At 39.4% G+C, this 20,578-nt stretch overlaps 1 protein-coding gene across 4 annotated transcripts in view; it reads right to left on the bottom strand.

Annotated features, from left to right (window-relative positions):
• LOC121383183 (serine/threonine-protein phosphatase 2A 55 kDa regulatory subunit B alpha isoform-like) overlaps positions 1–20,578 on the bottom strand; it is a 43,867-nt gene that overhangs the window by 18,017 nt on the left and 5,272 nt on the right. For 2 of the 4 annotated variants that reach the window (XM_041513032.1, XM_041513033.1), the window contains exons 2-4: positions 10,787–10,916; positions 4,341–4,409; positions 3,638–3,735 (exon numbers count right to left, since the gene is read on the bottom strand). In XM_041513032.1, the coding sequence (XP_041368966.1) occupies positions 3,638–3,735; positions 4,341–4,409; positions 10,787–10,877 (258 nt within the window). In that variant the 5' untranslated portion in view covers positions 10,878–10,916. Of the gene's footprint in view, positions 1–3,637; positions 3,736–3,958; positions 4,003–4,340; positions 4,410–4,523; positions 4,684–10,786; positions 10,917–20,578 lie in introns of those variants that run through there. The other 2 variants (XM_041513035.1, XM_041513034.1) reach the window with 2 other exon arrangements.

Here is a 20,578-nt window from a genome sequence, read left to right as displayed (position 1 = left end):
AAAAATTATATGATTAACAGCATTCATTACTTTAAAAGGGCTCAAACTTAACGACAGCACTGGTGGCAATTGCCGTCGTTGAGATATAAATTGTCGTAGGTAGAGAGCATCACCGACAGCACCTTTGTGACATGCGAAAAGGCTGAAGCTCAACAATGGCAAAATGTAAACACCTAGTGTACATTATCTGATAATATTTAATATATATATAAATGCAGTTGAAATAGGTCTACATAAAGCAAAATAACCTTTCAGTCATATTCATTTGCTGCAAATGTCACTTTAAAAAACAAATTGCCATAAGCAGGCTCAAAATTGCAGTGGTGGGTTGTTTCACACAATTCTTTACGTAACTGCTGAGGGAGATAAATTCTTACGTTCAAGCCCTGCTTTAATAAATCAAGGAAATGAAATGAAGTAATACATCTATGTAAAACAGAACCGTAGTATGTTTTTGTACGTTTTAGTCAATTTAACTATGAAAAGCAAAGATTTTGAGATCAAATTCTGCCAGTTTCAAAGTTTGTTTTGTTTAACATCACCACACGAGCATGTTGATTTATTAATCAGCAGCTATTGGATGTCAAATATTTGGTAATTTTGACGGTCCTAGAGAGGAAACATGCCACATTTTTTTCATTAGTAGCAAGGGATCTTTTATATGCACTATCCCACAGGACAGCACATACCAGTCGTGACAGAAAATCAGTGCCTCTGAGTGTTTAGGGTCATAATTAATGTATCGGTTAAAAGTAAAAATTACATGAACTGACTTGCGAGATTCACACAAAGGATGTATATATATATCTCCCTATTTGGACCAACTACATTTCAGGCTGCTGACCAGAAATGGTAATAGACAGGAAAAAGATTTTCAATGGAAAATACCTAGGAATTTCGAGTTACAAAAAGGGGAATATGCACTAGTTTGAGGACAGGTGATGTCGAAAGGAAATCACCTTTTCACATAACATTTTATGTATTTCTAAAAATTTAAGCGAAAACATGCAAGTGGAAGTTATAAACATATACCCACTCAACATAATTTTTGTCAAAAATTAATCCAGTAGTCACAAGGTTAAAAACAAAAATATTAAATACTGTATAATAGTGAAATTAAACACACACAGTGTTCTTTGCTTGATTTTATTCCTTACTATTCTTTGGCTAGTGGCCCAAAAGGTTTTATTCACCAAGCTTAACATTTTACTTGCCATGCTTAAAATGTTACCAGCGACATTACTCTTTTTGTATGTATCATTTATGCATGTGTTGTAATCATCATAACATTATCCATGACTTATGCTGCCAGATTAAATAATTTGAAACAATGAAATTGTTTAGTTTTTACTCAATCATAAATTTGAAATAGGACCATTTCAGAATTGATCGTACGAGGGACTGGGAGGGATTTAGTTTATGCTTTAAAAAATCTCTCATCGTTTTAAAGACGTTGCCAGTAATAAAATCTTGACAAACAACCCCTCCCCCATAAGGTCTGTAACGCATCCCATGGTCCATCATTGTTGAGATGTCCACTGTGTAATTCAATGATTAATAATCAGTCTCCATTTTGCATGTTTGATTACAATGTGGATAGTATGAATAGGGCATAATATTTCATATTTCAATGAACATGCACAAACCACAAATCAGTCGTGACCTGTATAGTGTTTTCCCTAGCTTGTTTTAGCATGGTGCAGCACCATGCCTCAATAGTCTAGCACCATCTTGCCGTAATCAGCACCATGCTGCCCTGAGATTAAATGAGCCTTTCCACTAATTAATTCTAAAACTGCCTTTATAAAATACCCAAAAAGGTATTATTAATTAATAAAATATGCCTTTTAATCTTTTACCATTCATTTATTAAAGCAAGCACATAAATTACATTAATGTTTATTTCAATTAATTTTTTTGGATTTTTAATGGAAAAAAAAAGTGCCCCCAAAAATTGTGAAAATGCCTCAAAAGTGTTTGGTCTACCGTGCCTTGCCTAATTTCTAGAGAAATCACTACTGTAGACGTTCAGAAATTAAAACTTGCTAACTTCATGACTACAGGAAGTTTATTATACAGTTGAATATTGTAATTTCGAGACCTTAAAGTTTGACTAGCAGGGTATGCACGTGGGAATATTTTTTACTGGCCAAACAGGCCACTCACAGCAACACTGACTCACCCATACAACTTTTTAATGACCCGCGACTGAACTTCGTTAAAAAAAAGAACTTAATTAAATTGCACTTTAAAAACATGTTATATCATACAAACAATAATAACACAAAAGGAGAAAACAGAACTTGTTTTAGTTTTATTACAAACCCACACAATCAAACATCTGGAATGTTTTACCAAGGCTCGGTCTTGGAATGAATAAGGAGCTTTTATGGCTGTATGATGAGGGATTAAAAAAACACTGCAATCTATGTTGACATCGTTCGCAGTGACAATTGGGTGTTTGGTATAGTAGAGACTGTATATTCCGCAAGAAACAAAAACATCCCAACACAATGTAACTTCGGAAAACCTCAGGATCGTAAACAAAATCTTTCTGCAAAACATAACGTAGCGGAAAGTAGCAAGATGTTCCGATTATAACCAAATGGAAAGTAAAGATGGACATGGCCGAGGTGTTCCGATTGAACCTATGAATACATTTACGTGGTTGAGGTTTTCCGAATACATAATCAAAACTGGCCGAGGCATTCCGAATGGCTTTAGACTGTTCGAAAGACTGGGGAAGTGGCCGCTATTATGTCCTGTAGGAGTTTGGTATGATTTTGAAATATTGTCCACTGTATGAACGGTGAGTGAGCAACCTGTACTTGATTTTGTTCAACCACCAGTAATGTACAATACAGTATTCTGAACTTCTTTTGTCGCCGATATCAATTGCAGGGTTAGCTCTGCCACTCGTCAATTGTGAATTTTAAGAACAATTGGTGAATTTTATTTTAAGTTGGCAAGGGAAAAAAAAAAAGTGTGATAATTTATATTTTGTTGGGCAATAGCTTTAGGTTTTGCTTTTTTTTAAAGATAATTTGGCGAAATTTTCTGATATCCCAGAGCTAACCCTGAATTGAGTTGCATAAAAGCATCTGAATGGTTTTCACCAAATCAACAAATGAGTTCCAAACCGAATTCAGAATGATCAATCGGACAACTTTGTAAATAAAGAAGTGTTCTGACTGCACAATGATGTTAACAAATTGCATTGTTTTTTGCTGTTAGAACGCACATGCCAAATAATTTAATACTCAAGATATTTTTTGGAGTGTCGCCAGACAATAAAAAATCAGTCAGTTGCCACGCCAACAATCTGGTTGCAACGTTGAGCACTGAAACAGGTGAATAGTAAAAACAAATGCCATTATTCATCTTGACTTGCTGAATGACGAGACACTTTCAGACTACTTAGAGGTTAATCATGTAGATTGGTATACAGGGGGGTAGCGTGAGTTGGACCTGGGAGGGTTCGAATATGAACCAAGTGGACCTTTTCTATTTTGTTTTTGCACCACCAGAAACTCCATATGTATAAATATGTATGTTTTAGTTCTGAAAGTGGACCATTTGCTTCGTCTGAACCCCCCGAACCCCCCCGCCCCCCAGCCTACGGCCCTGGTATACTTACAATTTTATCACGCTGGAAGATGACAACACGTCCTCCTTTGTCACCAGTCGCCAATAGTTCACCATCACTGTTGAACTCAACACATGAGATAATGTCAGCTAAAAAAAACAAAAAAACACCCAACTAATTAAGTCATCAAAGCGAAGTACCTTGCCGAAAATTCTTCAGAAGTGTTATTCATTTAACAACAAATTTTGATTCTTCCAACTAGTTTTTAAACAGGCAATACTAAGTGACAAATAGTACGACTAGCCACCACTATGAAATATTTTTACAATGGTATGAAATGATCAGGCAGTATGGTACAAAACAATCACTAACCTTAACCCTAAACCTAAGCCTGAATGCTGGAACGTTCGGAAGTCCTGCCAAGCAAATAAGTATCCAAGTTAAAAAAAAACAAAAATACACATTGATTCTGATTAGCATTGAATTTATTATTTAATTTTACAAAAAGGATGTGACCAACATTTAACATTACACAAATGCAAGCCAAATAGCATAAATATATAGGCCTACCACTCATTGATAAGAAATATGGGATTGTAATAAATAACAATAAAAAATAACATTATTTTTGGCAAGTCACATAATAAAATTTAAAAATAATAATAATAATTACCAGCAAGCTAGCAGAAGACGGAAGTATTCAAGTGACGAATTCATCAAAATATTTGCCAGTCTAAACAAACGCCAAACATACCTTCAGTGACTTCGTCTTCTATTGTACCCTTGACTTGAGAAAAACACCACTGGATCTCTCCACCATTACCTGTAAAAGAAACGTGCAAAGCTACAAGTGTCACACGATATCACGTAAATGAGTTGATATCACCCGAAATCTATCAGTTACCGGCGACGTTTAAGTAATTATTTCTCAACTCACCTGCCATTTTAAAACAAAATTCAGCTTGGAATTAATCCGTAGTTCTCATAAGTCATTTATGCAACAGAAAAAATGTGATAATACATGCAGAGAACCATGAGATGTCACCGGATTCACATTTACCATCAAATCGAAGAAAACATCACAAAATGGCGCACTATGGCCGACACAGATATGACGTCACTTCTGTATTGCATTATGGGATTACAATAACGTAAAAACAACCTCAGTTCCAATCACATAAATAATCATCCTCATAATAAAGCTTTTTTCATTTAAACTGTTTAATTAATGTGCTTACATCTCTACGGAGTTTGGAGAAGGGGTACAAAACGTAACAAATAAATGTCATATAATACATTTCTCAAATAAATAATTAATGATGACAATAACAGGCGCAGTACGTTTGCGTTTGGCAAAGCATGATGGCAGAGCGAGGGGAGGCGAGGGACGGAGGGTGAATTATTATGATTTCGGCGGTTTCTTTGTTTCTAATACATTTTATCCCCAAAATGCACTATTTAAATACATTTTAAAAAGAGATTAAAAACGATTCTCTTTTTAAAATGTCTGGTTCCACCTATGTTAAATAATAATACATCAACTAGGACACTGGATAAATGCAACTTTAGGCTAATAGGGTGTAGAAATGTGTATATGCCTATAACAGGCGCGTGTGCATAGGGTGGATTTTGGGTCCCATAAAACCGTAAATAAAATACGTTGTGTACGTCGTTAAATAAAAAATTTCCTTCCTTCCTTCCTTCCAACAAAAATACCTTATTTAATATGACCAGCTTCTACTATGAAATACTGGGTTGGTGGGAAGTGAAAATGGGCTATTTCTGCTCCTTTTTGAAAAACATTATTGACATTATTCTTAAAGGCACCTATTTATTAAAAAAACAAATTATAACTTGGATAAATTACACATTGCTTGTCTGATTGATAATTCTCTAAACTATTTTGGGTCAAGACCAATTCCCCATTTTTATGTGAATGTTTTTCTAGTGGTATTTTTTGTGTGTTACCTACGAATACCATTTTTCGTAAATCTTAATTTATGTTAAAAAAAATCCCCCAAACCCCCCCACCCCCTCCCCAAAAAAAAACCCCAAACAAAACAAACAAAACTCATATTTTATACTTTATATTATCCAAAGTTTTCCTGACTATCCTGGCGTTTCCAATACCACAAAATGCATTTTTCATATTTTAAAAAACGAACGTGTGTCTGAGAAGTAACGGTTATGGAGTCGAGTTTTAATATATTTTAAAGGGTACTTCGCCGTTTTAATGTCACAGACTCTTGTTTTTCTCTGTTGTAACGTTATCCAAATATGTTACAGGTTTGTAAATTAATCAAACTTAGCGTCCATTTTTACGGGTTGAAACTAGGGTCTGCGACTTTAAGCGTAAATGTGGGAAGCACACGATTTCCCGATCCCAGATAAATGTGCAATGTTAGCGAGTTTGGAAGTGCTAATTATGTAATTAAGGTTTTGGTTCATTGTTTGAGTACAAATGGAACTGTTTCTTTAGTAACAACAGTACCTTGTTGAATTTTAGTTAATTATGGTAACCAGTATTCATTGATCACAAGAAAATTGTTCTGTATAAATATTGGCCGTCAAACAAAGCATAGAATCTACTTTTCTAACTAGACATAATATTATAGTGCATATGTGGCATAAAATAAATTAAAAAATATATGGAAATTATAATTAACGATCTAATTACACGTCAGAAAAAAAAAAATAGGCCCACGCCAGCACTATTTGTTTGTGTGTGACATTTGTTATATTGGTGACATAGTGAATAGATTGTAATTAAAATGTTAGAATATACTTTTATCTTTGTGGAAACAGTGTTCTGTTTAATGATGTCATGTGATGGATTCGACTACAATTTATTTGTTCGCATGCATAATATCCCGACTTGTTGTATACTTCCATTTCTTACACACCCGTTGGTGAGAACATCATTCGGTTTTTTTTTATAACACATATTTGTTTACACACATGTGTACACGTGTTAACAATTTCAAGACATATGACTGGCTGCTCCTAGGTGATGACCAGGCCTGGTGCGTATAACACTTTTAGAGTCTAGACTCAAGACTCTAATGGAGTCTGAGACAGTAATGTCATGACAACACCATACAAATTGCATGCGTGTGACGTCGTTTAAAATTGAGTCTGGACTCAAATGTTTTATAAGCACGGGCCCAGGTCACCATTGCCCTACACCCAATGAAAAAAACAGGAAGAAAATAAAAGAAGGAAATGTTTTATTTACCGTTATATGGCGTCGGACATATGGTTAAGGACCACACAGATATTAAGAGAGGAAACCCGCTGTCACCACTTCATGGGCTACTCTTTTCGAATAGCAGCAACGGATCTTTTATATGCACCATCCCACATAGGATAGAATTCTACATACCACAGCCTTTGTTACACCAGTTGTGGCGCATTGGCTGGAACGAGAAATAGCCCAATGGGCCCACTGACGGGAATCGCCCATTAGGCGAGCCCTTTGCCACTGAGCTACGTCCCGTCCCGTGAAAAAACAGCACTATCGAAATTGATTACACTGTGACGTATAGTTAACCTGACAATCATTTGTTTGTGACGCGTAAGTTAGCTACAAGTGCAAAGGCTGTAAATAACTTTTAGTCAAAATAGATGCTAAAATGTGCTTAAAACCTGGTTTTTGAGGATATGTAAGAAATAGAATAATACATTCATGTCCGTTAAATACCATTTATCTTACAATCGTTGTTTTAAAACGTATCAAACTCGCTTTCGCTCGTTAGATACATTTTAAAACAACTCGTAAGATAAATGGTATCTAACGGACACGAATGTATTATTCTCTATTTAATGTAACATAAATGTAGCACCACTATATTAGAAGTGATTTAGATGGGGTTTAGCAGTAATGTTTTCACAATTTGTGTCTTAATAGTGTGCATTCGTAGGTAATTCCTTACTTTGCTTTAGTCCTCACCCAATGCAAAATGATACTGTAAAACATTCTTGAATTATAACGCACGGGCTGCTAATAATAATGCAACATTTATTAGCGGTGTATTTCGTGGTTATTTTTGCTTTTTCTTCCTTCCTTTCTGTAGCCCAGTGGTACAGCGCTCGCTCGATGCGCGGTCGGTGTGGGATCGATCCCGTCGGTGGGCCCATTGGGATATTTCTCATTCCATCCAGTGCATAACGACTGGTATATCAAAGGCCGTGGTATGTACTACCCTGTCTGTGGGATGGTGCATATAAAAGATCCCTTGCTGCTAATCGAAAAGAGTAGCCCATGAAGTGGCGACAGCGGGTTTCCTCTCTCAATATCTGTGTGGTCCTTAACCAAATGTCTGACACCATATAACCGTAATTACAATGAGTTGAGTGCGTCGTCAAATAAAACATTTCTTTCTTTTTTCCCCTTCCTTTCTTGATGGTTGCACTGAGCATTGGCATAGCCATACTATTATATTGGTGAGGGGAATCTTTACTGGGAAGAGGGCACCTACACTATATTTTACACTGTCCAAGATGTGATAGGAGTTGCTCCAAATATTGTAGAGGCAGAGGTGATCACTACAGTCACACCAGGCGTTGCAGGACTAGAGGTGATCACTACAGTCACCCCAGACGTTGCAGGACTAGAGGTCATCACTACAGTCACCCCAGACGTTGCAGGACTAGAGGTCATCACTACAGTCACCCCAGACGTTGCAGGACTAGAGGTGATCACTACAGTCACCCCAGACGTTGCATGACTAGAGGTGATCACTACAGTCACCCCAGACGTAGTAGGACTAGAGGTGATCACTAGTCACCCCAGACGTTGCAGGACTAGATGTGATCACTACAGTCACCCAATACGTTGCAGGACTAGAGGTGATCACTACAGTCATCCCAGACGTGGTAGAACTAGAGGTGATCACTACAGTCACCCCAGACGTTGCAGGACTAGAGGTGATCACTACAGTCACCCCAGATGTGGTAGGACTAGAGGTGATCACTACAGTCACCCCAGACATGGTAGGACTAGAGATGATCACTACAGTCACTCCAGACGTTACAAGACTAGAGGTGATTGCTACAGTTACCCCATACATTACAGACTAGAGGTGATCACTACAGTCACCCCAGACGTTACAAGACTAGATGTGATTGCTACAGTCACCCCAGACATGGTAGGAATAGAGATGATCATTACAGTCACCCCAGAAGTTGTAGGACTAGAGGTGATTGCTACAGTTACCCCATACATTACAGACTAGAGGTGATCACTACAGTCACTCCAGACGTTGTAGGACTAGAGGTGATTGCTACAGTTACCCCATACATTACAGACTAGATATGATCACTACAGTCACCCCAGACGTTACAAGACTAGAGGTGATCACTACAGTCACCCCAGACGTGGTAGGACTAGAGGTGATCACTACAGTCACCCCAGACATGGTAGGAATAGAGATGATCATTACAGTCACCCCAGACGTTGTAGGACTAGAGGTGATTGCTACAGTTACCCCATACATTACAGGCTAGAGGTGATCAATACAGTCACCCCAGACGTTACAAGACTAGATGTGATTGCTACAGTTACCCCATACATTACAGACTAGAGGTGATCACTACAGTTACCCCAGGCGTTACAAGACTAGATGTGATTGCTACAGTTACCCCATACATTACAGACTAGAGGTGATCACTACAGTCACCCCAGACGTTACAAGACTAGATGTGATTGCTACAGTTACCCCATACATTACAGACTAGAGTTGATCACTACAGTCACTCCAGACGTTACAAGACTAGAGGTGATTGCTACAGTTACCCCATATATTACAGACTAGAGGTGATCACTACAGTCACCCCAGACGTTACAAGACTAGATGTGATTGCTACAGTCACCACAGACATGGTAGGACTAGAGGTGATCACTACAGTCACTCCAGACGTTGTAGGACTAGAGGTGATTGCTACAGTTACCCCATACATTACAGACTAGAGGTGATCACTACAGTCACCCCAGACGTTACAAGACTAGATGTGATTGCTACAGTCACCACAGACATGGTAGGACTAGAGGTGATCACTACAGTCACTCCAGACGTTGTAGGACTAGAGGTGATTGCTACAGTTACCCCATACATTACAGACTAGAGGTGAACACTACAGTCACCCCAGACGTTACAAGACTAGATGTGATTGCTACAGTCACCACAGACATGGTAGGACTAGAGGTGATCACTACAGTCACTCCAGACGTTGTAGGACTAGAGGTGATTGCTACAGTTACCCCATACATTACAGACTAGAGGTGATCACTACAGTCACCCCAGACGTTACAAGACTAGAGGTGATTGCTACAGTTACCCCATATATTATAGACTAGAGGTGATCACTACAGTCACCTAGCAGTTATGGCTGTCGCAATGTCAAATGATTATTAGGATTTTTAATTTTTTTCAAGAGCTAAATAGCAGTATTTGGCCAGAGCTGTTGCTATTTCATTTTCACTAGTCATTAAAAAATTAAATTTATTATTATTAGAGAGCGATATGTTTTAACCAAAACTTAATTGTGCCGTAAAAAAGTGTCCCCTGTCAGCAACCTGATTAAAATCAGCTTTACTGGTCTAATAGTTGGTAACTAGTGGAGCGGATTTTAATCAACTGTTAGTACTGTACAGGGGTCAAAATACCATTTTACAACGGTCGAAATGGTGTGATGAGCACATAAGATGATGAAGGTTACACAGTATAGCCTACTCAAGTCGGGCGTGCTTCATAACAACTTGTTCTGATTAGCACGTCATTATTAAAAAAGGTTTTACCCTACCTTACTTGTCGACGTTCAGGAGCATATACTCCTCTTTGACACACACACACACACGCACACACGCACGCACATCTGTATACATATGTTTTAATGAAAGACGCTGCCAGATGCATTCTGGTCTATAGTTTTAAAAGTAGGGTATAAGCTCCGGTAGAGCTGCTGGTGTTCTCTTGCACTTGCCAGCGCGGGCGGTCCCTTCCTCCCACCCACACCAACCCTTTTCCTTTCAAGAACGGGGGAGCCGGCCCATGCCGACACCTGCGCCCATAACAGCTTGTTCTGAATGTGCACGTTAAAACCTATTACCTGACCTGACCTGACCTGACCTGACATAGAAGACCAGCCTTCACTCAATCCTGTCTGACTCTGTAACGGTAATTAGCGCCAGTGATTAATTACCTTTATCTTTATTGTGGTCCTTGTGGACGGCAGTATGAAACATCGTGCTGATCCGACTGGTCAAGTTGACCGGGGACATCGAAGTGACCATAGCTCAGTAGTATTCCTCAGGGTCAGCCAGCTCCCTCGCCTAACAAAAAAGAAGAAGAAAAAAGATCATGTCAGTACCTAGATTAAAACAAGCATTCTGAGAGTACTACTAACAAATTTTCGTATCTTCTCAGTTCAAGGGCCATAACTCTATGACAAAATGGGTAAATCACAAAAAAACCTAAACCTGGTCTGTAACTGTACATGATAAAGCTATATACAAAATTCCATCTCAATATCTTCAGGCATAGCAAAATAGGTTCAAGGGCCACAACACTGTGAAAAAATAGGTAAATTGGATAAATCCCTTGACTAACAAGTGGAGTGGTAACTATTACAAAAATAACCAGGGCCCATTAATATACGGTTTTCTCCAAGAAGACCAAAAACATGGGCAAAGGCTAAAACATGTTTTATAGAGCAAAATTAGACTATTCATAGAGGTGTTTAGGAAAATGTAGAAACAATGGAATCGCTAGGTTCATATCCGAACCCCTCCCGGTCCAGAACACGATACGCCTCTAAAAGGGCACGTTAAATGTCTCCCTGCCGATGCTCTATACACGGTGGCTGTTTATATAGCCACTTAGAACTGCGTAAAGTGTCAAAGACGGCGGCGTCCATAACAGTTGTATTTATGGAATTCATCTTTGTTCGCAATATTTAGCACGATGTGTGTACGGTAGTTGACTGGATCTGAGCTAAAAAGATCCAAGGTTGCGAAATGCGTCATCGGTTTAGTACAAAGAAGGTTGTCGGCAGTACAGACGAATAGAGGAGAAGCGATCAGAACAACGAGTAACTGTTAAAAAGACCTTGCGCATTATTTTATAGATTTATAATGTCATTTCTTTTATAATCTTTATATCAGTGAATTGGGTGATCGCAAGTAAAACGAGGATTAAAATTTGTGGCAGTCTGATAAAATAGGCAATAAATTTAATGCTGTATTACTTATTATATATATAAAAAAAAAAAATAATAATAAATAAAAAAAATAATAATAAAAAAGAGGTACAAGGAAGAATCAGGCCCTAGTAATATAGGATCTTTACCATGTAGAAAAAAAAGAATGTCTAAACTAAAATGTAAATGTTCCCAGGGTCCACCCTTCATCCAATAGCCGATAATTAATAATTCAATATGATCTAGTGATGTTGTTAAATAACAACAATAACAACAACACACTTTTAACTTTAAAGTTAATGCCTTCACATGTCTAAAGCTCGTACTTATAGTCTAGTAGATTTGCAGATTAGTAGTGGTTTATATGCTTTTTTATGTAGGAGCAGGACACACGTGATCGGACGATATCTATAAAACCTTAAGGTCCAAACTGTCGATTGCCTACCGGTGTCAACACAATTGCACGAGTCTCCCCTGGGTTGTCATGCCACGACCAGAAGAGGTCAGGCCCTTTCTAAGGGCCCTATGGGCAACCTAGGGAGACACCACAGCATCGTAGAGGTCTAATTAACGAGCTACTCTCGATTCATTGATGTCAAAACCTATATTAGCTCTGCCATTTACTTTTTGACCGACCGTTTAAAATTGCGCCAAATTTCCTCAATCAAAATTGCGCACCTTTTCTCTTTGCCATATTAATTGCTCCATTCAAAATTCCATAGCACCACCACCACCCCCACCCGCCTGCTACCGATTTGATCGGGCTGCTGGTGCTCCCTTGCACCTGCCAGTGCAGGCGGTCCCTCCTCTCCCCTCCCCCCACCTTTCCTGTCATGGACGGAGGAGCCGGCCAAGGCCGGCTCTTGTGCCCACGACAGGCGTGCGCTACAACAGCTTGTTCTGAATGTGCACGTAAAACCCTATGACATGACATGACATTTAAAGTCTTATGAACCAAGCTCCAGTTGACCTTTCATGGATCAATCAAAACACTGCTGACATAACTGTGTCAGTGCAGACAAATAAGCGGAATAATTGTTCACAACAAAAAGTTCACCGGGACATGAAATATTGTTGGTTCATGTCAGATCTCCTAACAGGGACCAATACATTAAGATCTAATTGCATTCAAAGAGTGGCCTTAGACCGAATGCCGTGAGATTCGGTTTTGATTCCTATCGGTTACTGCGGAATTCCGTCTCAGGTTAGGGAAATGGTGATTTCCTCGAAGTAGTGTGAACTCCATGACAGGCAGAAGTCTCTAAAGAGCATTTTTCTTGTCGTTTTGTAGGACTAAAGTCAGCGGAGACTAATTTACGATTTATAGTCGTATCAGCACGGGGACGACTGAAGGAAGACCTAGCTATCGATCGAGTAATCTACGTAGAGCATGTTCCTGGTTTCTTCAGTACATTTCACCCACTATCGAGCACTAATCACTGTGGTCTAAAATGAGTCCCACTTTACGGGAAGAGTTAATTGCACATTTTTATTACTCAACCTCATGAATAGAGTCGCGCGGAGTTTGTTTAGCGTATTGCATTTTGATTTGTTCATTTCAACTTATGTTCGTGCTTATATTCATTTAAGGTTCAAGCATGATGTCTGGGTTCACAGCCCGGTACCGGCTCCCACGCAGAGCGAGTTTTAACCACTCATTGGGTAGGTGTAAGACCACTACACACTCTTCGCTCTCTAACCACTAACCATAACCACTAACCCCACTGACCTGGACAGACAGCCCGGATAGCTGAGGAAGCTGTGCCCAGGACAGCGTGATTGAACCTTAATTGGATATAAGCATGAAAATAAGTTGAAATGAAATGAAAATGACCCTGCGTTTATGAAAACAAGGTTTCGTAAATTCGGCCAGTAATGTTGTCTTATCACAGTCGGATATATTCGTGGCTATTCTCGTACGAGACACTCGTATTGTGTGGCGTCATCTTAAGAAAGAAGTAATTGTTTTATTTAACGACGCACTCAACACATTTTATTTACGGTTATATGGCGTCAGACATACGGTTAAGGTCCACGCAGATATTGAGCATATAAAAGATCTCTTGCTGCTAATCGGAAAGAGTAGCCCATAAAGTGGCGACAGCGGGTTTCCTCTCTCAATATCTGTGTGGTTCTTAACCATATGTCTGACGCCATATAACCGTAAATAAAATGTGTTGAGTGCGTCGTTAAATAAAACATTTCCTTCCTTCCTTATAACCGTAGTTAAAATGTGTTGTGTGTCGTTAAATGAAACATTTCTTTCTAGCTATTTTTGAAACTACAGCTCCACGCCACACATTACCTTTTCTTTTTTAAACCGAGAATTTAATTATTATGAATGCACAGTACTGATACTGGTTTTAAATTCTTTGCCTTCCTTTTTAAATACACGTTTCTATTCAGATGGCGCTTCCAGCCATTACATCAAACACGCCAGCCTCAGCCAATTTCACGTAACTATAGTAACGACCACCTTCAGCCATTGAACACTGGTACATGCAATACTTGGCTTTACGTCGTATAACCTCATTTAATAATGAAAAAAAAAATATACAAATAGAGTTCTAATGCTTAATAAACTCAAGTTATAAGTGTCAGATGCGGGGGCGGGAGACTGGCAGGAAGCACGAACCCGCAAGCCTGAAAATTATTAATATACCCCCCCCCCCCCCCCAGTTAAAAGGCGCAATAGAACTACATTTTTTTTCATTTATTCATTTTATATAATTAATTAATTAATTAATTAATTTATTTATTAATTAATTTATTAATTTATTTATTTTATTTATTTAATTATTATTATTTTGTAATTAATTTATTTATAGCGGGGTGACGCCTCCTGAAGACTCCCTCTTTATAATCTGCGGTTGTGTGTACTTTAAATAATAAAAACAGGCTCCTCCCCAGCCCCCTCCCCCCACCCAAGTATTATTATGGGTAAGTTCAGCCAGTCGTTTGTCTCTAACGCTTGTAAGACTGGTTTTTACGTTACAAGTTAAACCGAATAACCATTGCGAGAACCAGTAACAATCTTTTGCAAACATTTAGCGAAAAACGGCTGACTGAACATTGGCCAACTGGCTACTGTCTTGGATAGTAAACAGCGTAACCATGAAATAGAACCCGGGTCTTAAATAAAAGACAAGATCTTAAATACGAGTACAATGTATATATGTACACAACTGTTATTATTTTTATTACACAAATATGGCCGAAATAACAGAATCCTTATGTTTAGGCCTACTCTAGTATCTGCGTCTTTAATAGTATCCGTGTCTATTACATCTAAAGAAAAAAAGAGAGAGAAAAAATAAGAGAAGAAAAAAAAAAGAGAAAAAAAAAAGAGAGAAGGAAACGATGCTTCGGCTTGTTATCAAGTATTATATACTATTTATTCTTCGTCTATGTATCATTTACACGTGGTACTCTGTCTCAAAGTTTAAAACAGTAAAACTATCCGAATTCATTATCTTTCTTTGACACCCAATAGCCGGTGTGTTTTTCGTGCCGAGGTGTCGTTATTCATTCATTCATTCTCTCTGACAATCACCATTACAATGACGAGTAGATTTAAAACTCAGGACACTTAGCAAAAGGTCAAACACGTTTTGGAAAAGATTCCATTCCCACTACTTTTTAACATGTAAAAGAAGAGACCAACAGGAAAAACGGCACCACCTGCACCTCCACCACAACCAACAACAAACACTCCATCTTGGACGAAAATGTATGTAACGCCCCCCCCCCCCCCCCCCCCCCTCTCTCTCTCTCTCTCTCTCTCTCTCTCTCTCTCTCTCTCTCTCTCTCTCTCTCTCTCCCCACACTTGGAATTCCCCCCCGCCTCTCCACTCCAGACATCGTTCCCATTAGTTTAAGAGAGCAGTCCCTTCAAAGTAGTCTCCCTTGCGGGTCGTGAGTCCGGACAAACAGCCTCGTGACCTGCTTGACTCGATTCACCCTCGATACTGGGTTTTCTACCCAACATGGCCCTGGTTTTTCACATAGGCTATTTCTATTTTGCACATGCTGGGCTACGTTCAGCCAGATAGAGCAGGACTATGTCAACTAGACTGATTTATGCACTTCACGGTAAATCAAATGACCATGATGAAAACCAATCAAATAGTTAGCCAACGTTTGCGTGGCCTACTGTCGCTGAACGCAGGCTGTTATGAGAGAATGTGCGTGTGCAGAAACCTGTGTGTGTGTGTGTGTGTGTGTGTGTGTGTGTGTGTGTTGGTGGGAGATCTGTACTGCTGGGAGTGAAGTTTTTAGGGACTGGTGGTCGAGTCGCCCTAAGAAAATTCGCTTGGAGCAGAAGAGGGTTTTGACCCCTTGAACACGCGCCTGAAATAGCTTGTTACGTTCTATTCTAAAGGGTTGAAAAATAAAAATATATATATACTACTCAAAAGAATTTAAGGGTCAGATGATATTTTCGACATTATTTTGTGAATGTCAATTATATTAGCTAAACCATAATGTCACGCATGGTATTGTTCCATTTTGACGAAAGTGGGTCTAAGCAACCCATAAATGAATTAAAATCCACTGTCATTGACACTGTCGACTAGTTCTAATGGCGAAAACATGCTTACATTTGCACGTAAATTAGGGCGAAAGCGAAAGGTCTGCTAAGTGCCCATAACTTGCTTTTTCACAAAGCGCTTCATTTGCACGCTTTGCATGTGTATTCCATGTTCCCAATGCTGAATTTCTGTATAATTGGAGCTTGCGTTCGTGTACGGTGCACACTCCAAATTCGACAATGGTACGACGTCAACTGACTATCGAAGATCGAGGAAGGGCTATTGCTTGGCTTCAGGATGGCAATACGCAAAGAAATGTTGCTCTGAGACTTGGTGTCAGTCAGAGTGTCGTTGGCCGACTGTGGCAACGGTACCAAGCAACGAATTCTGTTCGAAATCGTCCACGTTCGGGAAGACCCCGAAGCACTACAAATAGAGAGGACCGCACAATCACCAATATGGCTCTACGTCAACGCACAACCACTGCACGCCGATTACGTGACAATCTGCGGACTGCGACTGGAACTCGAGTGTCTGATCAAACCATACGCAATCGTCTGAGAGCCAATAATCTACGCTGCCGTCGTCAGGCTGTTCGACCACCACTCCTACCACGTCACAGAACGGCCAGACGTCACTGGTGCACACTTCATCTTCGGTGGCAACGTGTTCAGTGGGGTCGAGTGATGTTCACTGATGAGTCCAGGTTTAGTCTCCAGTTCAACGACGGTCGGGTTCGTGTCTACAGACGTCCTGGGGAGCGCTTCGCTGACGTTAACGTTAGACAACGTCACCGGTTCGGTGGTGGCAGCGTCATGGTGTGGGGCGGCATCTCTATCCACCACAGGACCCCCCTCTATGTGGTGGATGGCAATCTGAATGGAATCCGCTATCTGAATGAGATTATCCGGCCGTTGGTTCTCCCAGGCCTTCAGCAGATTGGCGGCGGGGCAGTTCTGCAGGATGACAATGCCAGACCCCACCGCGCCAGGGTGGTAACGGACTTTCTCAGACAACAAGGTATCGCCAGGATGGATTGGCCAGCATATTTGCCTGACTTGGCCCCAATAGAGCACGCCTGGGACGAATTAGGCAGGAGAGTTCGGGATAACCATGCCCCTCCGGCCAACCTTCATGATCTGCGTCAACTTCTTATGGCAGAGTGGCAGGCCATTCCCCAAGAGTTCTTCAGACGTCTGATCAACAGCATGAGGCAACGATGTGTCGAGTGTATTCGCGCCAGGGGTGGATTCACACACTATTAAACGAATGTTCTAATGTGTAAAATCCATGTTTGACAACCTTCAACTTTGACAGCATGTCGTGTGACTTTCTTGTATACAGTGACGTTTATTTGTGGTTTTTTTGTAAATATGGAACAATAAATTAAATTTTTGGTGTAGTTTACATCATCAATCTAATACACTCTGAAACTTATTTGGTTATAAATTTTTGACCCTTAAATTCTTTTGAGTAGTATATATACCACAACTTTCAGTTTTAAAAGGCGTAGTAACATCTTTCGCTACCATAATTAAAAATTAAGTCCATCCTAATGGTACTAAAAGGTGGGTAATAAGTCAGTGGCGTAGCGGGGGGGGGGGGTAGGGGGTCCATGCCCCCAATCAAACTTGTTTTTACTGTATTAACTTTTATAAAATCATACATACACACACACACACACCACCACCACCACCACCACCACATAGTGTGAGTTATCCCCCCCCCCCCGTCCAATATGGGTTGCCCCCACAATATAAAATCCTGGCTACGTCAGTTTAATAGGTTAGCGCAACAATATTAGATTGGAGACGTTTTTTGTTTCTTGTCAACAGTTTTCGTGTGCGTGCATACACACCAAACCATTAAAATGCAGTTTGAAACACCTTCTGCGGTTAAAATCTCTTCAGTCGTAATCTACTTTTTCCAATACGGAATTGTAGTTGAATTGAGACAAAAGGCTATGATTTACGCTTCTGTCATTCACTAGTCAATGACGCATTTCCTTTAAGTGTGCACGCAACTAAATTAAATCGTCGTCAAGAAATTCCTTGCCGGAGGCCCATGATAATGATTTTTCAGTTAAAATGAAAAACGCTCGTTTGGCGTGTGTAGTCCAGCCGTTATAGGTCAAGATTTAATCACTGGACTTACTGCTCCAGCGGGACGGGGTATATCTCATTTGGTGGACATATTTCAAAATACTCTTTTTGGTGTCGGATGGAATTTAAAATTTGCCCTTGTATTCCTTTTAAATCATTCACAGTTGGAAGTAAAGTACTGTAGTTTCGTAGAAGGCAGGAGGAGCTGCATTAATACCATGCATAACAAATTCCTTAAATTAACTCATTTTGACTTAGTGAAGTTTAAATAGTTTTGGTGTTGGACATTGATAGAAATTAAAGATGCCAACTAAACATAATCTATGCAACATTATATCAAAAGTAGATGAGGGAACATGCTTGTAATCTAGATTAACTAACGTACTTCTCTGATTAACCCGTTGTCTTTTATAGGCACAGAAAAATTGTTTTGATGTCGGATGGAGTTTTGGTGTCCAATGAAAATAAAATTTCATACATTTCATCAGTATAATTTAAATAACACAATATACCATACCTATATACCACATATATATTATAAAGTGTTTTCTTCACCATAATACTTCATTAAGAAATGACAGTCATGACTCTAAAAAACTCGATACTAGTATTAATTACATTTTCTTGCTTAGAATATTAATGTTTGTACAATATGTGTTTCTGGTATTCCTAATGTTTATAGTAGGTTAAACAGGATTGTTTTTTTCACATGCACAAAATTATTGTACATACAATCTTATTTGAGCTGCTAATTTGAATTTCTGGGTCTGGTGTTGACCACTTTTGAAATATGCCCTGGCGGAGTGCTCGCCTCAATTGTTTTGATTGTAGGATCGAACCCCCTGGGTGGACCCATTCTCTGATATTTCTTTTTTCGTGCCCCACGACTGGTATAACAAAGGCCGGGGTATGAATTGCCCTGTCTGTTAGAAAGAGCATATAAAAGATGTTTTGCTATTAATGGAAACATATTTGACATTCTTTAGCCGATGGTTAAGAAAGTAATGTGCTTTAGAGCTGTCGTTTAACAAAACAAACTTTAAATTTTACGACTCTCGTTGTGTTTTCGTTGCTTTTATGTGGTTAAATTTTTTTTTTATTGTGCTTGCTGGTGAAGAGCCATATTTTGTTTAACATTCATTATACATAAGATTAAATAGCCTAGTATTATTTGTCATTTAACACAATATGTCGCATACATACTACTGACCGTTAAATAATCATACGGGTGGGTACATTTCATCGTCAAGTGATCATTTCATGCTCCAAGCTAAGATTGAAAACCATTACAAATATTCATGGTGTGTGCATCAGACCCCCCCCCCCCCCCCCCCCCACACACACAACACACAAACAAGAAAATAAACAACAGGTCGAACGACCTCGATGAATCCAATGAACGGACTGGGGTTTTTTCTCGTTACAACCAGTGCACCACAACTGATCAAAGGCCGTAGTATTTGCTTCCTGTCTATAGGAGTAACTATAGGAAAGGAAGGAAATGTTTTATTTAACGACGCACTCAACACATTTTATTTACGGTTATACGGCGTCAGACATACGGTTACGGACCACACAGATATTGAGAGAGGAAACCCGCTGTCGCCACTTCATGGGCTACTCTTTTCGATTAGCAGCAAGGGATCTTTTATATGCACCATCCCACAGACAGGTAGTACATACCACGGCCTATGTTACATCAGTTGTGGAGCCCTGGCTAGAACGAGAAATAGCCCAATGGGTCCACCGACGGGGATCGATCCTAGACCGACCGCGCATCTAGTGAACGCTTTACCATTGGGCTACGTCCCGTCCCGTCTACAGGAAAGAGCATATAAAGATTATAGAGGGTTTCCTCTGATGACTACGTGTCAGGATTACCAAAATGTTTCACATCCAATAGCCGATGATTAATAAAGCAACATGCTCTAGTTGAACAAAACGGTTTTTTTAATTAACTAGCGATAGCGAGTTGAATGAATGAATGAATGAATGAATGAATGTTTAACGACACCCCAGCACGAAAAATACATCGGCTATTGGGTGTCAAACTATGGTAATGCAAATAAATAAAGTGATGATCAACATCAATATAAAAACAAAAACAGTGTAAAGAACAGTGTAAAGAACTGTGCAAAAACACAAATATCACAGAATCTTAC

Source organism: Gigantopelta aegis, chromosome 10, assembly GCF_016097555.1.
Source record: "Gigantopelta aegis isolate Gae_Host chromosome 10, Gae_host_genome, whole genome shotgun sequence".
In the NCBI taxonomy this organism is placed as follows: domain Eukaryota; kingdom Metazoa; phylum Mollusca; class Gastropoda; order Neomphalida; family Peltospiridae; genus Gigantopelta; species Gigantopelta aegis.
The sequence above is the reverse complement of the archived record's forward strand: the minus strand, read 5'-3'. Positions and strand labels throughout refer to the sequence as shown.